This window comes from Camelus ferus, chromosome 16, assembly GCF_009834535.1.
Source record: "Camelus ferus isolate YT-003-E chromosome 16, BCGSAC_Cfer_1.0, whole genome shotgun sequence".
NCBI lineage: Eukaryota > Metazoa > Chordata > Mammalia > Artiodactyla > Camelidae > Camelus > Camelus ferus.
The window spans coordinates 13,745,405-13,769,116 of NC_045711.1; the positions used below are offsets into that span (position 1 = coordinate 13,745,405).

The 23,712-nt window shown below is 50.4% G+C and overlaps 1 protein-coding gene across 10 annotated transcripts in view; it reads right to left on the bottom strand.

The window, feature by feature from the left end:
* Positions 1–23,712, bottom strand: part of GAS7 (growth arrest specific 7) — a 187,819-nt gene that overhangs the window by 77,727 nt on the left and 86,380 nt on the right. For 2 of the 10 annotated variants that reach the window (XM_032498806.1, XM_032498801.1), the window contains exon 1: positions 22,933–22,954. The exons of 4 other annotated variants lie outside the window; for them this stretch is intronic. Coding sequence is in view for 1 of the 6 variants with exons in the window: in XM_032498798.1 (XP_032354689.1) it covers positions 6,412–6,432 (21 nt within the window). In the remaining 5 variants the exon portion in view is untranslated. Of the gene's footprint in view, positions 1–6,411; positions 6,855–19,998; positions 20,148–22,932; positions 22,955–23,712 lie in introns of those variants that run through there. 4 more of the 10 variants (XM_032498804.1, XM_032498799.1, XM_032498798.1 and 1 more) reach the window with 3 other exon arrangements.

Below are 23,712 nucleotides of genomic sequence, written 5' to 3' on the forward strand. Positions count from 1 at the left end.
AATACCTTGCGTTACAGACAAGGGTTCAGGATATTTACCACTCGTGTGGTTAGGAGATGCACTCCACCTGCCTGAAAGATTAAAATCATCACAGGTGAAGAAGGAAGACCTCCAGTTCAAAAGGGCCAGGGCTGAATACCAAAAGCTTTAAAAAAAAAATGTGTACGTCATCATCACAAACCTAGTTACAGAACATGTGTATGTGTCACTATTCTCAATATATAGCATAAAAAATGAAATAGTAACCTGTATCACGAGTTCCAGGTAATACTAGAAAAGGTCACGGGGTGGGAGGGCAAAGTGAGGACACCAAGAGGAAGGAAGCAGGTCCCGCTCTCCCTTTCCTCCTCTCCCCACCCGTGCCGAGCCTATCAGGTACCTGCTGGTGGCTCCCCTCCTCTGGCTTCTGGTATCTGCTCTCCTCTCTTCCCCAGAGGAGGACACGTTTGCAGCCAGAGGGAACACAGTTCTTGGAGACCAAAGACCTTCCTCCACAGGGAATCCTGAGCCCTGGAGTCCATAAAGTTGGACAGGTTGGGACCGAAGCGTTTTGCTGGATGAGGGAAAGCTCCTAGGGGCCCAGGGCTTCCAGAAGACTCAGTTGCACCCTCTGTTTGCCTTTGGAAGTTCTCAGCGCTCAGAGAAAACTCTAACCACTGCCCGGCCCGAGTCTGAGCTGTTCTGCATCCCTTCATCCACTCTGCTTAGACGCCTGGTGAAAGGGGATTTAACCATAAGGCTCACCTCCAGCCTTTCCCAGCAAGAAGCCACAGAGCCATGGGGACACCATTCTCCCTTCCACTTCTCTGCATGCAGGATTCCTCAGCAAGCAAGACTGACTTAGAGGTTTTGCCAGAACCTTCCATGGGGATCCTCACACCCCCCTATCTATAAATCACCTGGTTGGCAGGGCTGCCTCTTGGAGTCCATTTGAAAGGAAATATCCAAACCAGGCTCTCCGCACTTAAATGCAAATGTCCCAGAACTCTTCTAAACCCGGTACCCAGGCATCCTCAGGCCTCGCTGCCCAGAGTGGATGGGTGGATGGGCTCACATTCACAGCAATAATCCACATCCCTCTGGCTTGGACCCCCCTCCCCCCACCCCACTTCCCCTTGCTTATGCCAGATGTTGTATCCGCTGCTGAAAAGCCTCCCAGGATGACACCTACAAGTGCCCAGACGGGGGCTCACTTGGACTCCCCAGCTCCATTCCCCACGAGCATCTGCCTTGCTCTTCCTTGCCTGCATCAGCTACCTTCTGCAATCCCCCACGCGACTCTGTCACTGTCCTCCATCCACAAAGCTGCTAGAGGAAGCCTCGCCCTGTGGCTGCCGCTGGTGCCCACTACGAGAGGTGGACGTCAGTGCCCTGGGGGTGCCCGCATCCACCAAGCTGCCAGCCCTGGGCCTGCAGGCTGAACCGCTTTGAGCATTGCAAACATGTCTCGCTCCTGGAAGACAGTCCAAGCCACTCTGCATCTCCATCTGCAAGCCCCCAGTGCCTCCCTGGGGGCCAATCAACTCACTGGGCCTGTTTCTCAGGACTCAATAGGCAGAGAACACAGAACAATAAACTCTGTATTTTCTGACCCCAAAAAGGAAGAGGATGATCTGGTTAACCAGGAATTTTGATTAACACAATTACAATGTAGTCCATGCAAGGAGACAGGAAGTCAACCCTCGCAGGAAAACTTGCTAAACTGGAAACCATGGGGGTCTCCACCGGGGCAAGATGGATGGAAAAGTTTTGTAAACAATACCGTGAATTACAAGAATGAGCTGGAATGAATGAACCCTCCTGGTTCGGAAGCTATGCCATGGCCGTGAAGTGTCTGGGGGCCAAGCAGCAGGGGGGCCAAGCAGCAGAGGGGCGGGAAGGAATCGATCGTGTAGGAAGTGGCTTCCCCGTGGGCCCTGGGTACCTTCCTGCATGAGCCCCATTTCACCGACCCTGGAGGGAAGAGACTTTTATTCTTGTTGTACCTGGCAGACAGATTTAAGATAGAAGAGCCAATTAACAGGTTCGAGAGGAGACAATGCAAAAGATGAGGAACTCTGGACGGCTGGTGCTTTTCCTGGTGACACCGTCCGTCATGACAGGGATCTGAGAGATAACACGCTCTTCAGCATCTCTGGGGAGAATCTCCACCTTGACCCGAACAGCATGATTTGTGCCATTGAACAGCACAGTCACTCGTGCTGCTTACGAGGTTTGGAGCAGGTGCCCAGAGGCCTCCTGGCCGTGGTGAGGGCCACGTGGGGAAGGGGATTCCCACAGCTGTCCTGGAATATGAGAACGGCTCCAGGAATAAGATGGGAAGCCGCAGCTGCCTCCCCACCTTGGAGTCTAGAGGGGCTTGGGGAACCCCAGAGAAAGACCCCAGGTTTTGTCCCGTTTCTCAGGTCTGCCTGACTTTGAAAGGGAAAGGCAGTGTGCTCCCGGCAGCTTGTTCCAGCAACTGGCTTCTGAGCAGGAAAAATCCAAGTGATTCTGCTCACCGGCTTGTGATTAACAGAGACATTTTATTCAAACCCAGCTTCCTGATGGGCTGCTGAGAAGGCTGGCTCCCTTCCTCCTACCCCTCCCCTGGCAGATAAAAATAGCAGGGGCTGTTCTGACATCCTACCTCCACATCGGGACTTTCACAAGCATCTGCAGCAAGTACGGGGGGTCTGGGCATAACGAGACTGTGTTTCCCGGGCAACACGCTGTCTGTAATTTACAGTCCCCTTTGCCTCTCTGGACCTCTGTGTTCTCACCTGTAACACCAGGGACTGCCAGCCCTCAAACACTGGGGTTCTGCACCCTGAGGAACATCTTTCGTAACAGAGCCTAAAACTACCGTAAGGGAAATTTCAAGGGATTTAAATGCCCAGCGCCAACTTGCAAAAGCAGCGGCCACATAAGCAAAAGCGAAGACAGAGACGTCCTGGCAAGGAACATAAATGTCCATGAAACATTACCTTTTATTTTTCTTTTCCTGTGCAAGTCCCCCAAACTCTTTTGGGCTCCAAAGAGGAAGAGGTCTGAAACTCTTTTGGTCTGGAGATCCTGCTTCATTCACTCCAGACTCAGAATTGGTAGGGGGAAAGATGCCACTAATGTGAAACAATTAACAGAAATTGGAAATCATGAAATTTATGCCCAAACCAGGATACTAAGTTATGGGCATTATACCCCAAACCTCTACGTGGAGGCTGAACATGTAATTCTCCTCCTCTGCCACAGGTCACTATTCTGGCCGCTTTAAGGCTGAGATGTCCCTATTTGTCAGAGGAAGGAGATGGGCCAGAGTTTAGCACTTCCCATAGTTCTAAAGGATCTCAAAATGCACCTGAGATTTTCTATACTAGTTTCTATCTACACTGATGTCAATTCGCCTGCCCTGGGAAATGCTTTTGAAGGACACTTTGAGGCTCATACAGCAGCAACACTCTTCCTAGGGAGCTCCTGCCAGGGTGAAGCCCCCTCTAGATGATTCCAGGTCCAGCTTCCCTTCGCAGAGGAAAAAGCCTGGGAACAAGAGAGCTATGCCAGCACTTGGTACTGGGACAGGGTTGGGGGGACAGGCGGGAAGAGAAAAAGAAATACAGCCTTTCTTTAGTATTAAGGTGCAAAACCCCAAGATGCCTTATGCCACTCTTTCTGGTACTCTCAAGTTCTTCTGACTCTGAAGAAAACCCCATAACCAAATTTCCCAAGCATTCTGTCCTGTTCAAAATTGACCTAGGAAGTTCAGAAGTGAGGGAGGGAGTTGAAGGTTGCTAGCCCCGGCACTCAGAGGCTTGGCACCTCATGCAAACCAGCCTGCTTGCCAGAAAGAAACTTCAACGACAGGTGACACAGCTGATGCCCACAGATGCTCTGGGGGGGGGGGTTGGTGCCGTTTTAAAGGAAGGTGGACTGGAGCTCATTAGGGCACAAAGCTGGGAGTCTCTGACAGCTGGCCCGTGGCCACCATCCAGCTGGTCCAGCTTGGCGGATGCTACTTGCAAGCCCACGGGCACCAAAAGAAACGCAGGGCAGCCAGTCTTCTCACTGCCGAGACGCAGTCTGGTTACGCTGCAGCCCCAACGGCCCGTGCTCCCAGTGATTCCAATCAAAGGCCTCTGACTCTGCAAGCTGGTTCTCAGCGAGTCCTAATTGGCTCTGAACCCTGAGCACCGGAGGGAGATAATGGCTCAGAGGGGCTGGAACCGTTTCTATGAATCAGAAGGGGCACACTTCTGACCAACCCAAGTCATTTTCAGAGCCTCTGCTCCTGGAAACTAGATGAATGGGACAGCCGAGGACATGACTATGGGGGATGTACCCCCGGCTCTGGGGCACAGGGCAAAGAACACAGGATGTGAACAGGGAGGCGGCAGTGCCCAGGCCCGGAGCGGCCGCTGTCTTGCTGCGAGATCTTGAGCAAGCCACTTCATCTCCGCTGGTATGGAATTTCCTCATCTCAAGAATAGGGAAGTTGGACCAGATGGTCTCCAGGGCTGGGGTTTTTTGTTTGTTTGTTTTAAATATATAGCCTAATAGTCGATGTTTCTGGATGTCAGTCTATCATTTTTGAAGACGTGCAATTGTTGGAGTAGGAAAAAAGTCACATTCAAGTGTAGACACAGGATTTAGAGGCATCTGACTGTCCTGGAACGCATCCCAGGCCCCAAACACCTGGGCTTCTGCCTCTCACCAGGGTGAGTTCTGGTGAGTTCTTCTATCCTGATGGCCTGTGTCCATCCCCTTTCCTGTCACTCCCAGAGCCACCCAGGGTTGTGCTCTATTTAGCCTAGAACCAGACGTCCATCCCAGCATCTTGGGTGTCCCTGTGTCCAAAGTTAGAATTTGCCTAGCATGGAAGGCAGCCTCCAGTGGAACTGTTCCAGGCTCGTGGGCAGACAGCACCTCTGCTCACCCCTCACACCACTCCTGCAGCCTGGGCACAACCCGCCAACGGCCCGCACCCCACACACCTCGGTCTCTGCCAAGAGCTTTTCTGGGCTCCTCCCCACTCCCTGAATGCCCCTCAGTGTTCATCTTCTTGCTAATCCCTTCTTCCCCATAAACCTCCTGGCCACCATCCTCAGCCAAGGCCAGAAACACCAGAACCCCCAGGGCTCTGCAGCCAGGTCCTGGGCAGCTGTAACTGTCAGAACTTGATGGATTGGTCTCAGTTCTTTACCAGAATCCTTCTCCAAGTGTGGTCCCTGCACCAGGAGCCCAGGCATCCTCTGTGAGCTGATTAGAAATGTAGTGAGTGCTTAGCATGTGCAAGGTCCTGGGTTTAATCCCCAGCACCTCTGCTAAAAAATAAATAAATAAACCTAACTACCTCCCCCGTCAAAAAAAAAAAAACAAAAAACCAAAAACAAAAAAACAGGCAAGCTCTCGCCCCACCCTAGAGCCAGGCTCTACAATTTTCAAGGTCCCTGGGCAATTCAGATGCACTTTGAGCTTTGAGAAGCCCTGCTGTGAACTTTCCTAGGTCAAGATGCTCCAGGATAATGAGCACTCTTTCTCCTCCTGGTACAAGTTCAGGCGTCTATTGCAATTCATGCCGAAACCAGAGATGCTGATTTTGACCCAGCCAGTGGGACAGAACGTCCTGGAAGAAGCTTCTGTGCAGAGACAGACGAGCCTTTCTATCGAAAGTGGACTTCCCTCAGCTGTCCAGAACCTCAAGACAGTGGCTGCTAAAGTCTTGGCTGATAAGAGATTTTCTCTTTCCAACGTGGGGAGTCTAACTTTTAGAGGCAGAAGGGTTAGCGAAATAAGGCTGTTCTCCTCCTGCATCTCAGGAAAGCATCCATCATCTTTATGGAGGCCACTGCTGCCACCACCAAACTGGACAGAAGCCTCCAGTCGAGCCTGGAAGCACAGTGCAGATACCAGATTAACTGGACAGATCTTCTAGGGAGCTGTGTCCCCTAATGGGCTTTTCACCCTGCAGTGCCCCTGCTGGAACTGGGCCATGGAGTAGAGGGTAGGTGGGTGGGTAGAAACCAGGCCTTGGATTTGGGAGGAATTAAGTGGGAGAGGCAAGATCTCTGATCCCCATGATAGAAAAATGCACATCTCTACCCTGCTTCTCAGTCACAATGAACTAAACTGCTTCCCCAGGTAACCAAGGGGGAGCCAAGACTCCCCTCCTCTCAACAAACGCCCCCTTTCAATCATCTCCCCCTCTCTTCCTGCTTTCTCAAACAGCAACCGCATCTTCTCTTCCCCTCCCTCCACTTGCCTTGGGCCTGCGAAAGGCGCCCCCAACACACCAGACCTTGTAAGCTCAGCAGCTGGGAGCCCACATCTCGGGGGAGTTCTGAGAACGGCCTCTTTAAAATGTCAACGTCATTCCAGGATCATGCGGAGAAAAGCCAGCTGAACACACATCAGCAGGCGAGCAGGATCGGGTCTTACCATCATTGGGGAAGAGCTCATCTTCGGGGGCTGTGCACTCAGAGAGTCGTGGGTCCTGTCTGAAGTCGCCGGGCTGAGGGCCAGGCCCCTGCCAGCTTCCTCTGCATGGCCCCCTCTTCGGGAAATGAGGCCCAGGCGAGCAGCTCCCCCAGGGTCAGGGCGCCAGGCACCCGGGAGGATGTTCCTGCGGCTTTTCTCACTGCTGTTCTTTCACAAAGAACCCACCACATTGCGCATTTCCTTCCAAATCTGCTCCTCTTGTGGGGAAATCAGCAACACATTCTGGACTTTCCAGATGCAAAGGATCTGGAGGCCTGCTTTCTTTCTTTCTTTCTTTTCTCTTTTTTTGCACTCTCCCTTTTTCCCCTTTCTCAGCTAAAAAAAAGTTGGCTGAGGTCACGACATACAATGGCCAAGCCTGTGTCACTGACCAGATGCCTCCCACCCCCAGGCCGGTGGACAAGAGCGCCTTTGTCCTCTGTATTTTAGGCGGGACTCCCTGGGTCTGCCCAAGCCCTGCTGGGGAATGTTCCGCCAACTTCTTCCCAACCTGAAGTCACGGCTCTGGCCCCAGCTCCAGCCCCAGCTGCGTGAACCCAAGGCCAGATAAAAGCCAACAGAAAAAGGATGGAAAAGGCTCCCCCAAAGAACCAGTGTGTCAGACCCGTCCAGGGCTGGGAAAGCCGCGGCTCCCAGAGGGGCAAGGTGAGGGTCCCCTGCCTTCACTCACCCTCGTCACCTCCAAACCAGGACAGACAGCAGGTGAAAGCGGAGGCCATGTTGGGCATCTCAGATGAAAACAGCTCATGGGTCACAGAGCTGTTAAGTTTCAAGTGAAGAAAGGATTGTGGGAGCAACATCGCCTCCACCAACGAAATGAGTTTCAGCAGGGACTTGGATCCTTGGTGAATATATCACACTGCTCAGAAAGCTTTTTGGAGTAGCTGAAGGTTTAGCACTTCAAATGTCATGCACTTCTAGGGGCAGGTTATAGCTCAGTGGAAGAGCCCACGCTTCACATGCCCGAAGTCCTGGGTTCAATCCCCGGTACCTCCAATAAAAAAATGATTACTTAGTGAAAAATTAATTTTTTAAAATGCCATGCACTTCTGGGTTTGCTTTCAGATGCAAACCTCTGGGATTTTAGGAACTGATTCTATTGAAGTAAATACGGTTTTCTGGAGGAACCGAGGTCCCGAGGCCTGGGTGATTTCCTATAAACTATCACTTCTTTTCTCAAACACATGGATGAAGTGTCCACTATGAAGAGGTTTCAATGCCAGCTCCTTGGGTGGGGGCGAGGACAGCAATGCTATCCTCGGGGGACAGAGTCAGACCAGGGTCACACCCTCTAAGCTTCAGTTTCTTCCCGTGTAAAATAGAGATGACCGCAGAATCTTCCCCAGATGGCTGCTGTGAGGATTAACGGGGAGAAAGAACTCCACGTAAATACTTCACGCAGCGCGAGGGTCACGCAAGTCATTACGGCGGCTGTTACTATCAGCAGGGGCTGGTGGAGTAGGACTTGCCCTGCAGTTTCCCTGGACACAAAAAAGTTTAGCCTCAACAGCAAACACAAACCACCCAATTTTAAAAGAGGTGAAGGGCATTTCTCTAGAGAAGATATACAAATGGCCAAAAGCACATAAAAAGATACTCACATCCCTAGTCATTTGGGAAATGCAAACCGCAATGAGATCACACCTCCCACCTTATTCACAATAGCCAAAGGTGGAAACAACCCAAGTGGCCACTGATGGATGGATGGATAAACAAAATGTGGTCCATCCATACTGGGATACTGTTCAGCGTTAAACAGGAATCTGACACATGCAACATCATGGATGAACCTGGAAAACACTGTGCTATGGGAAATAAGCCAGCCACAAAAGGGCAAATACTACACGATTCCACTTCTGTGTGGTTCCTATAGTGGTCAAATTCACAGGGGCAGGAAGTAGAATGGTGGCTGCCAGGGCCTGGGGGGAGGGGGAGGGGGAGTTACAGATTAATAAGGGACAGAATTTCAGTTTTACAAAGTGGATAAGTTCCTTAGATGGACAGTGGCGATGGTTGTACCACAATGTGAAAATACCTAATGCCACTGAACCGTACCCTTGAAAATAGTTAAAATGGTAGATTTCATGTTAGGTATATTTTACCTCAATTGAAAACAAAAGTCTGGGACCCACAGACATAGTTTAGATCAAGAGAACCTGGCCAGTGTGACCCAGAAACAGGCACCCAGAGGGAAGCTACCCAGCTCCCAACGAGAAAGGCAGCCAGAAAACGAGAGGGACCATGGGCAGCAGGGCTCACCGAGCTCCACTGTGCATTTAGTCTCAGGGACCTCGTCCTGCGCTGGACAAATCGTGTTGTCCGATAATGACAATAAGAAAGAATATCTGGGAATGGCAATGACTCACTTTTTCTAAATGCTTCATAGTCCTGGAGGGAAATCATTCACCAGCCCGTGCAGTCTCCAGGGTACAGGGTCTCAAAGACACGCCCACCCCCTCCCTGATGGGCAGCCCCTTGGCTACGTGGTCCATCAAGCAACTAACAGTGACTAACGACCCCTTTCTGAATGCTGTGGACCATGCAGGCAAGCATCCTGTACAGGACCTGACTTCTAAAGCTTGGAAGATAAGGCAGAAACACAAGTGAAAACAAGGAATAACCGTACATGGGAGTCTGTCAGTAATGAGCGCCAACTGATAAGCCGATGGACAATGAGAGCTTTCAGAACCCAGAGGAAGGCAGAGCCCTTTCAGCTGGGACGGGCAGGAGAGGCTCCTCAGAAGGTACGGAATTTGCCCGACAGTGGGGATGGAAAGGAAGGGCTTGACTGAGCAGAGGGACAGGAAGTAAGAAGGAGAATAAGCCCTGGTAACTGATGAGACATAAGGGGAATGGGAGAAAGTAAAAGCCGGCGCTAAAGGGAACGAGAGAACTGGTCACCCAGAGATCCAGCCGCAGTGGGAGCCATCCCAGGGCACATGGTGGAGGTTGTTGTCTACATATCCAAGTTCAAAGTGATCCCTGGACGAGTCTGGCCCTTGGCACGTGAACTGGAGCATCTGACCGGAGATGGCGGTGAAATCCTACAGGCTGACTCTGAATTCAGGCAGAAAGGGTGCACAGCAGAACCTTGGTGGGGATGGGGGGGCTGGCATTCAAGTAGCAGGAGAATGAATTCTCCCCGATGCAACAGCCCAGTCCATCCCACCCCTGCGCCCCTCTCAGAACTCTTAAAGGCAAAAAACCAGGTTTTAATCCTCTTCCCCTCCAACCCAGCCCAGTGCCTCACACTCAGGGGCTACATGATAGGGAGAGAATGGATATGAGGTTTGAGAATCAGAGTCACAGGAAGCAAACAAGGAAGGGCTCTTAAGAAATTCGTAGTTAAATGTCCATGTGATGGGGTGGGAAGGGATAAACTGGGAATTTGAAAATTGCACCTCTTGAGGAGTGATGGAAATGTCAGCTATCTTCATTGTGGTGGTGGTTTCATTGGTGTAGACATCTATCAAAATTCATCAAATAGTACATCTGAAATATGTGTAGTTTACTGTACAGGAATCACACCAAAATAAAGGTGTTAAAAAAAAAAAAAAACAAGTGTCCACGTGAGATAACGAAGAAAACGCTTACTGACCACTGAGAGGCGGTTACCCCTGCTCATCTCCAAAGGAGAAATTTGGAAGTAAGGTGGGCGTGGAAATCTGCATACAGGCACACAAGGAGCTGGGGAGCGTTGAGGACAAACAGTGAAGGCAGGTAAGATATTCATATAGATGCCCACGCAGAAGAGAGCAAGAAAGAGGGCAGGGCTGTATGAAGGTAGGGGCTGGCCCAGCCCACGGGGCCAGTCGATGGCTTCCGTAAAGTGACTGGAAGTCATTTTCTTGAACCCAACACGGTTGCGTCCAAGGCCCCTTAAAAGGTTTGTATGTGTCCCACACCGTAACAGATTCCCAAGATCAAGTGGACATATCAGAAATGGCACCCAGTTTCAAAGGCCTCCTAACAGGCCCCGTTCTAGACCCAGGAGGTTTCCTCAGCTCAGCATCTCCCAGACCTCCGTCACCCACATTCCACTGTCAAGATTTTCCCATAATTATGCCTCGGCTGCACGATGCTTTACATGACTTTTTTAACTGACTTACAGGGAACCTGAACTTAGACTGGCCCTCAGCAATACATATCTGTGAAATCATGGATTCATTTGGTTGGTTTTTTTTTTTTTTTTCTATTACACACTAAAATAAATGTAACTTAAAAACTGTTATCTCAATGTGATCTAAGATCATCTCGCCTAGCTTTAGTTGTAGACCCAGCCCACTTTGAGAAACACAGCTTCAGGCCACGTGCAAAATGATCGTGCCGCATCCACCAAATGGCTTAAGAGGTTCTTTTTTGAATCCCAGAAAACCAAACTTGAATTCTTTACTGACCACATACCCACAACTATAGAAACGAGGTCCCCAGTGCGAGCCTGAGTCACCACGGGGAGGACCAAGAGCACAGTAAAGGGATGCAGAGGACTTCCCATGGAAAGGGACACCGGGCAGGAGCCCTGTGGACACCACTATCAACTTCTGATTAAAGTAGCAATAAGAGGAAAAAAAACCAAAAGCTAAAACTCACCCAAGCTTCAAAAAAACTAAAAATTGTGGACAATCAGAATCTGGTGGAAAAACCCTCCAGAACCATTAAGGCCAGTGGAGCAAATGGAGAAAGTCTTATAAAATGGAGACTAATTGTGAAAGGGGAAACAGCCCCCACCCCCTCGCTGCTGTCTCTAACTGGAGATGCACCTGGCGTCTTCACCATTCCCAGCCCCTGATGTGAGGTGCATGACCTGCACCCACCTGAGCCCCGAACAGCCAGCTCCTGTGGCTCAGAAGCAGCCCGAGATCTGCTTCTCCGTCCCCATCACCTGTTTCTGTACAACAATTCCCAGGAAACAAGCAAGCAGGCAGCGCAGGTGGGTGCAGGGGCTGGGAAGGGGTATTAACCATTCAGAGCGGGATGAATCACACAGGTCAAGTCGGAAGAATGCCCTGGCCGCAGTACATGGGGATGGGACCAGGGGAACTGTGATTTCTCACGCACTCCACCCGTTCAGAACATCAGAGAGCCAGGCAGCCGAGGAGCAGTGTGCCAGGTGACAGCCAATTTGAACACAAGAACTGGACTGGGAGATGTGTGCATGGTTGAACCTGCAAGTATGCAACTTGGAAGGGAATTCAACCTTCTTCCAAGTGCACAGAGTACCACAGCCAGTGACAGATATCTGTACTCTGCTGATATAATGCAGAGTCTACACAGATCCTGCTTTGTTAAGAATGAGTAAAGAAAGGGAGGAAACACATGGGAAAAGAGTGAGGAAATGCCACCCAGAAGGCTCAAAGGAAGAGCACATCTCAGAAAGAAACGCAGAATGTAAGTCAAAGTGTCAGGAAACTGCTAGAGTCAAGAAGCTGTTACCTCTTTGAAAGAGGAACAGAAAAATCATAATGGAAAAAAACCAGGTAAAGTAGAATGGATGACATAAAGAAGAAACCAGATGAGGTAAGGATTATACGAAAACTGCTCATTTAAATCCACAGTAGCAGTTGTGGATAAATAAAAATATTAAAAGTTACATCAGTAAAGTGCAGGGTAAACTTAAAAGGATCTCCCAAAATTGCAAAGTGAAAAAAAGCAAGGAAATAATGAATTAGTGTGGGCTTAAGAAGGAACACATTAGAAAAGACCAGAACAAGTATGTTAAAATGAGTAATCAATGGCAAAAATAATAAAAAGATGATTTAAAAATTCATGCACACCAACAGGCAAAGAGGGAAGGTATCTAGGAAATTAGTTCTTCCCCAGACTTCTCCTCTGCTCCTACTAACAGCTGGAGAACACTTCCCACTAGAATAAAAGCTCCGTGAGGCAGGGACTCTGTTTTCCTCACAGCTCATCGGGGCCTGGCATTGCGCATCTGAAAATGCTACAAACTGCTCAAAGACAAGTCCCACTGAGGTCAAAGCTTCATGGGCATGGTCGTTGTTTTGTTCAATCAACATTTGTTGAATGATGGAACAGGCTGAGCTGCAAATAGGAGTTTCTGTCCAAAAAGTTTGACATCGATGGGTACATATCCAGCCAAGCTGTATTAACATTGGATATGAAAGAAACAGCATTGTGCTGTACCCCAGAAGTTGATGCATTGTAATTGACTGTACTTCAAGCAAGCAAGAAAGCAAGCAAGCGAGCGAGCGAGACGGTTTCTTGAAGGTATGCAGGTGAAGACACCACCCACTTACTCTCCAGGCACTGAGAGATCAACTGAAATTAGGAAGATGCCACCAGGGAAGTGATCATTATCAATGCATCTGAGACCCCTCACTTAGTGAACTCTCCCAACTCAGGAATCCAGCCAATTGTGCTGTCTGGTGGATTCTCCAGATCAGGGATGAGGTTGGTATCTGAGTGTTTCCCTTGGTCCCCCTCTGCTGCTTCCCTCCATTCCAGAACCAGGATAACATGTTTCTCCTGAAACATCCTTCAAGGCCAGTACAGATGAAGCCTCTGGCCATGTGTGGGGAGCCATCTGTAGCTGATGCCACCTTTTCTGTCCAAGCTCCTGCCGACAATGGGGGAACTATTGAAGCTTTGTGGACGCTGTGCTGCGCGACTCACCAAACAAGGAGCCTCTGTCTCCCTCCTCCACCCAAGCAACGCTTCACTATGCAGAGCACCATCGAGGCCGCTTTCTTTGCCAGAGAACCTGAGTGGTGACTTTCTGCATATTTAAAACTCATATTGAATGAACCAAGTCTCCCCCCTACCCCCTTAAAACAGGAAAGACTAATAAACCACCCAGTGTCCAATGCTTTCTGCCATCAAAACCCTCTTTTATATCATCATCTCTCTAAGAGTGGTTCCTATTTTAGACATCAGAATCTGCTGCATGACCTCAACCACAGAAAAATAATGCTCTCCCCACCCCAAGCGAAGCACGAAGGAAACACACAAAAATGTTAGCAGAGGTTATTTTCGTATTGTGGGATTCCGCTGTCTGTTGTAAGTGTATTTATTTTACCATATTTAAATTTTTTAGTAACTTTTTTAATTTTGAAAATTAAAAAAAATTTTTTTCTTTATTTTAAAAATGTATTTACCAAATTTTTTTTTATAAGCAGGAAAACACTGCCCTTCTTCCAAATGAATATATACAGCTTTAAACATACCATATGATCCCAATCATGTAGACAAATATATACACCAAAAAAACAAGGAAAAGAATGATATTTTTTCTTATTTCTGCTTTTCTGTATTTTCCAAGTTTTCCATAGTGAGCACATGAATTTTAGTGCATTTTTAAAATCTTTAACTTACTCCATTATGAGCTAATGCACAAATATAGACTTATTTAAAATATTTAGATAATATTTGGTAGTAAAGTCCCCCTTGACATATCCCATCTCACTTGCCAGCCCCTAAAATGAACACTGTTCATTAGTTTAGGGTTCACTGTATTAGCTTTTGAATGGCAGGGAGACCTGCAGGGAGGGAGGGCTTTATTTGTAAGACGAATTGACTTAAGACAAAATGAACAACAGTAAAGAACTTTCTCAAGCAATGCAGGGCTGACACAAAAATCAGAGATGGAAGGGGCCTTAAAGATCATCTGAGCCCACGGTGCCATTTTACAGGAGGGGAAACTGAGGCTCAGAGACAGACGGGGATTGGATGCCGTGTCTCCCAGTCCAGGGACGGAGTCTCCCCCTTGCTCTCCGGCCACTCTACACCCTGGTGCTGGTATTGTCGTCATGGATGGAGGACTAGCTCTGGCCAGGTGGCATGGCAGAAGCCAAACCCCACTGAAGACCCCTCCCCAGGCTGACCCCCACACAGCTCTGTGCAAGGCGACCTTTGCCAATGAGCTTGGCTCTCTGCTCGACCGCGAGTCACTTCCTATCTGTTTGTGGCCAGTAGGCCTCCGTGAAGGGGGGTGACCCAGGGAGGAAACATCTGTGCACACAAAGAGGAGTCATAAACTCACTTGATTTTCCCTTTTGGCAAATCCTCTTCTGCTTATTTTTTTTCCACTCATTGAAATGCAAAGCTCCATTCCAACAAGGGAGCCTGGAAGATTCCAGAGGATTCGAGGAACCACAGCCTCCACTCTGTGACCCAAAACAAGGTATGCACAATGCACTGGGGTGTGGGGATGAGAAACAGGAGATGCAACCCCCACAGACCACTCGGTCACCCACAGACGTTCCTTCGCTTGTCCCCAAACCCAGCGTCTAACCTTCCGCCCGGGGAGAGGAAGTTCAAGTGCAGGTTCCACCCCTTGCCAGCCATACAACCTCAGGCAAGTCACGTCACCTCTTTGAACCTGTCTTTTTTTCTCTTCCATGTGTAAAAATGGAAATACCACCACCAATGCACAGGATTCTTGCCAAGACTAAATAAGAGGGCCGCAACAATGGAAGAAAACTCCGTCAGTATTAGCTGTGCCCCGTACCGTCCCAGCCCTGTTAGATCACTGAGCGACCTTTAGGAAACCCATCAGCTGAGGTCACCAACGCTGAGTCACTCCAGCTGCTCGACCTGCAGGCTAACCTCTCGGAGCAACACCTTCTGCCCTTCCTGACACAGACCACGCCAGCGAAGGAGAATGAGGAACAGCACGTGAGATGGAGTCGGCACGCTTGGCAGGCAAGACTGGGATTTCAGGGACCGTCAGAAGGAGCCAGTAAAACCCATGCAGCCAAGAACACCCATATCCACCGGGGCTGCTGGGGAGCTGGTGACCCCAGCAAACCAGACGGAGAAAGACAAGAGCTGTGAGTCAACCAATGCAAGGCCAGTCTTCAAAAAGCGGCCTGTGTTATGCCTTCATTTGACCTATTGCCGTCAGCAAGGACACCCCAATAGAATGCTCCCAACCCTGATTTCAAGCTCCTAATGAGACAGGTGCATAGTAAGAAGGACAAAGGGTCAGGTTTTTTTTCCCCACCGAAGTTGATCCACTCTTAGTTCTTTCCTATGGTTCTTCCTTGATGAAGTGCTGTCTGTTGTGGTTGAGTAACTTGTATCTATTGTAGCTTATCTGACCTTTACAAGAATCCTGGGAGAATTTTATTTTCATTTTATAATCAAATAAACCCAGGTCTTATCCAAGGTCTTACAAGTAACCAGACACAGAGACCGGTTTGAGCCCGGTGTCCCGTCTCCAAGGCTGACGCATTTCCTCCTGACCCCAGGCCATCCCCGGATTCTTCCCTGGATATCGAGGCTCAGCCTGGGTTCAACACTCCAGCTGGGGCGGGGATCCCTCCTGCTCTGTCTGAGGGGCCAGGCTCCTCACTGCTTGCTGTCTCCTGGGAGATGCAGCCACTCCACAAGTCCCACGTCCCTTTCCCCTGGAATGGTCCACTCCCCACCTTCATGGCCCCTCTTGTTCAGGGGCCAATGATGAGTGGTCCTCACCCCACCGCTTACCTGAGCTCCCTGAGAACACAAACAGTGTCTGACTCAAATCTGTCCCCAGACACAGAAAATACACCCAACAAATACTGAATCAATGGAGTTCTTTCAGTCTCCGGGTAGGACTGTTAGCCCACTAAGGAAGTGGGGTTCAACCTCCAAGTAAATATACTTGGGAAAAATGTACTCTCTTGGCTCACTTAAATGACTGGTGAAGTCACTAAAGCCTTTAGCCAGAGAGCAAGTGGACAGAAGCCAAGTGACCCTCTAGGGCCACAGCAGTCTGAGTTACCGAATTAGACCTGGTACGTTCATAGGTGATTGGCTTTACCTCCAAGTGTTTAAAGAGCTGGTATATTATTTCCCCCTAAGGACTCCCAGCCCAAGAATGCCTGGTTATCTTTGCTGAGCTTGTGCAGCCAGCCTGGTCCCTCTCAGTGGGATTCACTCCCTGGCCTCGTTTGCTAGAGTCACACACTGACACTCCCCTGGGAAGAGAGCCCAGTGACCATCTATCTCTCCAGGACAGTCAAAAGCACCAGGACTCCTCCACCACTGCTGCCCCAACGGGACCCTCAGATGGGTGGGTTGGGGAAAAGGGGACTGGATTTGCTGAGACGTTGTAAGTCGGAAGGATTCCTCCAGCCCTTGAAGCACATACAGGGCGCTGCCTGAAGTGATGTCGGGTGAAACCCTTAACTCCTTCTCCTCGGCTCGGGATCCCCATTTTCCTCCCCCGCCCCCAGGTCTTAAAAGGATGGAAAGTGACACTAATGGGACCCTGCCCTTGCTCTGGGCCCAGAGGAGTGGTTCTCAGCCTTCAGATGCATCCGAAGAGCCAGCAGGACCCAGACTGCTGGGCCCCACCCACCACCATGTTTCGGAACCAGTGTGTGCGGGATGCACCCAACAATCTGCATTTCTAACAAGATCCCAAGTGCTGCTGCTGCTGCTGGCTCAGGCATCACACTTCGAGAACCAGAAAACCAAAAGAAAAAAAAAAAAAGGCACCTGGTCTAAGTCTACCACCATTCCTTAAAAATTAATCTTTAGGAGATTCACTTTCAGAAAGAACCTCCTTAACACCTTGAAAACCGTGGTCCTCTCCCCTTCCCTCTTCTCACAGACACGGCTACAGGAGCTATTTCACATTTCCCTACTCATGAGAGAAACATCACAAATCACATGAATATCCATTACTGCTTTCAGGACTGGCAACCAGCAGAGATGGGTGGGGACTGTGGCAAACTGGAAAAAAAAAAACAACTCATTCACCATATTAGAGCCACAGAGGACGGTGGGCTCGGCATCGCCAAAGCTACTCATTTTTGCAAGAGAAGCTGGAAATCTGAATTTTTAATGTGAAATTTACTGATTTTTAGATGTTGGCAACCAACTCAAAAAATTTTAAATGAAACCATAGGCAAAAACGAAAACAAAACCACCACCAAAAGCCCCCAGAGTTTTGCACTTGATTTTTCCCATCAGCCACCAGTGTGCAACTCCCGGTTTTAATTGTTGGGTATCCACACAAGCAGTCATTTGAAGAGAGGGCGCCCTAGTTTTAAAGAACCGAACACCACAATCCACCTAGACTAAGAGTGTAATTAGCACTTTTACCCCATACTAACCATCCTCTTGCTAAGACCTCTTACTACCAGCGTCTCCTGGTAGCTGAGCTCCATGCCGGCTTCCGGGTTATCAGTGCAAACTTCCCAAGGGCTGCAAAGTTGTGGCCAACTCCATCCCACCCAGAGCTGAGCACCCCAGCCTGGGTCCAACCTTCCTTGGAAGGGAAGCATGGGACAAGGTGTGGGGGCCAGAAGGGACCCTGGAAAGTCTGTCCTACTCTGTCTATGGAAAAGTGGTCCCCCAACAGCTGATGAGAAGGTTCAGAAGGGGAGGTGGTAGGGAGGAAGCTGATACAGCTTCAGGAGCCAGGCACGCACCACTGGTGGGGCAGGGAGGCAGAGAAGGTGGTCCGTGCACAGAGCAGGAACCAAGGAGAAAGAGAGCCAGGCCCAGCAGCCTCGGGAGGCGAGACGCACGTCCACGGTGTGTAAAGGTCAGATACACAGGTGCCACAGTGAGCAGGGAGATTCCCACGTTTTGCATGCACTGAGCAGCCAAAAACCAGCATCCTGGGAGCACAGTGCTGGTGGGAGGACAGCTGGGTCCATCCCTCGTGAGAGCAGTGAAGGATCCACACCTGCAGGGCTCCAGGGCGGGGGAACGCGGGCTCTGGGGCCGCTGGGGAGCGTGCAGGGTGAGTTGGCAGTCACCACAAGAATCACAGGCATCCTTCTCAATCTGCCCACGGGGAGCTCTGACCTCAGGCCCCGGGAGGGGGGCTACCGCCTCCAATCCCCTGACCTCATGCTTCCCAACCAGTCTGCTGGTCCCTGTCTGGGCTGCACGCTGCACCCCAGCAGCTTCTCAAGACGATGTTTGCGTGGGGCTCTCCCCTACTGAGAACCCTTCTTTTTTCCTTCCAGCTTTTCCTTGGAAAAGAAATCCCCAGCCAGCCACAGGAGACTTCAGGCTCGTCGAGTCACCACTCAAGACCAGCAGTTGCCATTCTTTTGTTTTGAAAAGTCTGACCCACAGGAAAAAGCACACTTCACTCCACACGAAGCAAGTTTCACGTAGCAGGACTTGCTTTCCCACGTGCAATGCACACTGATGCTTTCCGACTCTGGTTTTCATGCTGGTTAATATGGATTACAGACACGGCGTGTTCAGAATACACTGCTTTACCTGGTCTTGATCCCCCCTTTTTAAGAATCTCCCCCCTTACACTTATTTTTCATTATAAATTCCCATAAGGGATTTCTTCATTCCACTTTTCTTATTCACCCAGGCAGAGGTGAGTGCGTGCTCCCAATTCTGAATCTCGCAGCCCCACAGACTAAATACCACTCACAGGCACCTAGATTCTAATCGTACGAATATTCCCTTTTCAAGAACAAGGAGCCTTGAAAGTCTGTGGATCCAGGGCACTTAAGTTATTTGTAGAATGTTTGTTGTTAAAGAGGAAACCCGAACGAGGCTTCCTAAACAAAGATAAAATTGCACTGCGCTTCAAGGCACACCGCAAAACCCCATCTGCAGAGGAGCCCTCAGCTGCTGGGGGCAGCCTCTCCCGGCAGCAGCGGGCGGACGGCGCCCCGAGGGTGCCTCATGGTTTCCAAACCGCTCTGGCTCCCCGCAGGTTCACGCCGGCTGTGACAGTGACCTTCCACAACAGGGCTGGGAAGGGATTCCAGCGTTTAGGGAGGGAAATGGAGCCTCCAGAAAGGCGGACACAGTTGTCCCACAGGAAGTGGCTGAATCTGCATGAATCCCAGTTTTCCAGACTCTAACTTACATGCTCTTTCTGGAAGCCTTAATGGCTTCAACTCCTGTTATATAATCCTGGGTTCCTTACAGGACCCCCAACTTGTGACATGAGAAAGGAGCACCCCTGAGGGGACCACCCTCTCTGCAGCACCCTAAGTCTGGTGTGTACACCCACAGCCGTCCTGACCCCCATGAGAGGAATGCCTGCATCAGAAGATCTCTGGGCACCTGGTTCCCGTCCCACTCTCTCCCTGACTGGCTGTGTGACATCTGGCAGAGTGTGCACCTCTCTGGGCTTCTCCTTCATTTAGAGCTGAGGGAGCTGAACCTGCCGATTCCCAAGGTCCCTTCTGGGCTTTTCCTGAGCACTCTCTCTGTACCATGTGGAGTCATCTGGCCCCAACAGGAGAAAAGGCAAAACAGAGGAGGCACAGATTCAGACCGGGGAACCAAGTCAAAGGAAACAAGGAAAATTTACTCTGCCCTCACCTCACCTGACACCACCCTGCCTCAGTGGCTCGCTCTTCTCTCCAGAACTTCTGGTTCCCCGAGGCCCAGGCTCACTGAAAGGATGAGGAGGGGAGATCCGTGGGGAAACAGAAGTATCACCGCCCCCAGCCCAGCAGGAGGCCATCCAAGGAGGGCTTCCCCGCTCCCACAGGTGTGGCAAGTGTGGCTGCCTCGCTCTCTCCCTGCACCAATGAGCTTCAAGCACCTGGCCAGAAGATAACCCGCACCGCCCGGGGGCCCACTCACCTCAGCCCCGCAGTCCCTCCTCTTGCAAAGCTGACCCGCTGGTCATTTTCTGCCACCGTCTCCACATCCGCTGCTTCCCCGTGGCATCAGCTAATTCACTGTGCAAAGCAGCATTTATATATAGAAAGTTGCAGCCACGCAGGTTAGCATTAAAATAGAGACTTGATGTTGCTGTGGCAACCAAACAAATGATATTCAAAATGAAAGAAGTATTCTGCAATCGGGAAAGCATGTCCACCGCCTTCCAGGGCAGCTGCACTGTTTCCCCTGCGAGGGTGGGTGGGACCACCCCTGAGAAGGGCCTGGTCCCCTATAAGCCTCCACCCCATGAAGTCACTGGCTCTGGTTTCAGCTGTGGCCACGGCCCCCGGCACAAGCTCCTTCCTGAAGCCAGCTCCCACCCAGAACAGACCTGAGTCCAAGACACCAAGGGAGTATGGTGATCTTGACCAGGTGTATCAACCTGCAGAAGCTCTACTCCTCAAGCACCAAGGGGACACAGCCTGTGGCCCCAGGGATACTCCCACGATGCTTCTGGAAATCAAGGTGGCTTCTGCCAACTGTGGGTCACATGCAAAGGGTCAAGAGGCACCAGTGAGCTGTGTGACATTTGGCCAGCTGCTTCCCCTCTCTGAGCCTCGATTTAAAAATAAGGAGGGATGAGGGGGTGAAGGAGCCTAGTGCCTCCCACCTCTGTGATTCGAGGATATGCACCTTTTCTCTTGCCTCACTTCCTGTTTCTACTTTCCTTGTTTCCTTAGTCCCTAGATACATGCCTTTACCCTGCCACAGGTGCCCTGATATTTCAGAGTCCCCAGTCTCACACAGAAGCTACCGGTTTCTAGTCTGGCATGTGAAATAACCTGCTCAGCACAGCCACCACCCAGAATGCTCACAGCCATCAAGTCAGAAGGTCTGGATTCTAGTTATTCACGGAGCCACCAAGAGGCCAGGGGCCTCGGACAACTCTGAGCCTTTCTGAGACTCATTTACACATTTAAAAATCAGACATGATCCAGAAAGACTAAAATGTAAGAGACTGACCAGGACCAGGTGCTGGCCAGGATGCAGAGCAACTGGCCATCTCAGCCACTGCTGGTGGGAATGCAAAATGGTGCAGCCACCCTGGAGAGCAGTTTGGCGGTCTTCTATAAAGCTAAACACACCGACCATACGACCCAGCAGTCCCACTCCTAGATATACACCCAAGAGAAACGAATATACAGGTCCACACAAAGTCGTATACACAAATGTTCACAGCAGCTTTATCCGTAATAACCCCAAACAATCTCAGCGGGGACTAAGGAACAAACTGTGGTACATCGACGCAATAGATCACTCAGGACAGACACAAAGGAACACACTGTTGATGTATGCCACAACCTGCAACCATCTCACAGATATGATGTTAAGAAGCCAGTCTCATGGGGGAGGAGGGTACAGCTCAGTGGTAGAGCGCCGTGCTTAGCATGCATGAGGTCCTGCATTCAATCCCCAGTACCTCCATTAACACGCTGATTGCCCCGTCACCCAAATCTGGGTGACAGTGTGTTTCCCCAGAGGCACTTGGTCCACAGTGGGCGGTCAACGTGGAAGGGAGGGAGGAAGCGAGGGAGGAAGAAAGACAACCCAATACTGTTGTCATCTAATGGCCGAAATAATTCAACATAAGGACATTAAAAAAAAAAAAAAGCCAGTCTCAAAAGGTTACCTCCTGTATGATTCCATTTATTCAACATTCTCAAAAAAGACAAAACTATGCGGATGGTTGATGAAGGGGCAGGTTGGGGGAGGCTGTGAACGGAAAGGGAGGCACGAGGGAGGGTCCCGGGGTGATGGAACTGCTCTCCACCGGGGTTGAGGTGGTGGTTACACGAATCTATAGCATGTGTTAAAATTCCAGAGAACTGTGAAAAAAAAAAAATCACAAACATCGATGATGATGCTGTCGCCTCATAAGATTTTTCAGATCAAAAGCGGGGTCCTCACAAGCAACAAGGATGTACTGTACAGCAGAGGAAAACAGAGCCGTCCTTTTGTAATAACTTGAGGTGAAATATAATCTATAGAAATATTGAATCACTAATGTTGTACACCCGAAACTAATACTGTAAATCAACTATACTTCAATTAAAAAAGTGAGGTAGGTCCTCACCAATCAACTGTAAAGTCCTGAGGACCATCAGTTTCATCATAAAGACCCTCGTCTGGTTCTAGACCAATGACCCTCAGCCTCGGACCAGCAGCATCAGTATCACCTGGGAATTTGTTCCCGAGTAGAGACTTCTAGGCCTCACCGCGGCCCTCCTGAAGCAGGAACTCTGGGGGTGAGGCCCCGTAGTCTGTTCTAACAAGCCCTCCAGGTGAGTGTTTCTAATGCAGGTTGAAATTTGGGGACCACTGGCCTCCACACACCAATTAGATCCAGCAAAGTCCAGCCCATCATGGAATGATCTGGCCCTTTAATATCAAAAGCACAAATACAGGCGATGTCTTCCTCCATAACCTCCTTGCCCACTCACTGATTGTCCCTCTCTTTTCTTCTCTCCCTGCATCTGCCTTTCCTCTGCCCCCAAGCACGGCCAGCTGTTGCCTGCAAGGAGGAGCCAAAGGCCGCAGCTCCATCTCTGGGCTGCACCCAGAGGCAGCAGGTGACATGGAACCACGTGTTGACTCAGCCAGGGACGCCTGGAATGAGGCATCGTATGACCCAAGCTGAGGACCAAGGAGGGGCTCTGGCTGCGCACACCCACCGCAGGCTCTGCAGAGCCTCCTCCCTTCTGACCCAGCGTGGCTCCTGGGCCAGGACCAGAACCAATGTGCTTGGGAAGCAATGTCCACCTCCCAGTCGCAACTCCCAGAGCCCTGCTTGAATCAAATGGGGATCTCACGGTTGCCCCCGTGAACCCTGAAAAAGCACCACGTCCCACTTACCCCAGAACAACCACTTCAAAGCCGCTTCACATGGATTCTGGCTCCGAAGCCACACAGAGACGACGGATCACAAAGAAGAAATCGGAACCATGTGGATTTCGCAGTCAGCAAAGTAAACAGAATGACAGCATCAGGGTTGGGTTGAAGAAACCAGGGGGCGGTGCATTTGGCCCAGAGCCCGGGCTGGGTGGCCCCCCATGTAGGCTGGGCTCCCGGCCTCTCCTCTCTGCCCACGACGCCCACAAACAGTGCGGGGAACACCCCACGTGCTGGCCCACCTTGCCCCGGACGCCGCTAGCAATGCTACTTCGGCTGACGTTTACTGAGTTCCTACATTCTCTTGGATGATGTAGTCGAAGACAGTTCAGCTGCTTTTCTAGTTCTGTACAAACAGGCACAAGTGCACTCTGCCACGATGACCGCGCGACAGGTCCAGGAGCCCCGGGGAGGGGCTGGGGGAGCAGCTGTGGCCCCCACCCGCCTTTACACCACTGGTTCCTTCCTTCCAGAGAGAACCGTGCTGGGTGCACCCACGCCTGGCCTCACTCTCATCACAGAGCAGAGAAACTCTTTCCTCTCCCAGTTTCTAGGGAAATACCATGGCGGTCCCCATAGCCAGCGTCTCTGAACCAAGGGTGATTTTGCCCCATGGGGACATCTGGCAATGCCTAGAGACATTTACTGGTTGTCACAATGGGTGAGTGTATCAGTTCCCTATTGCTGCTATAACAAATTACCACAAACTCAGTGGCTTAAGACGACACAAATTTCTTACCTCAG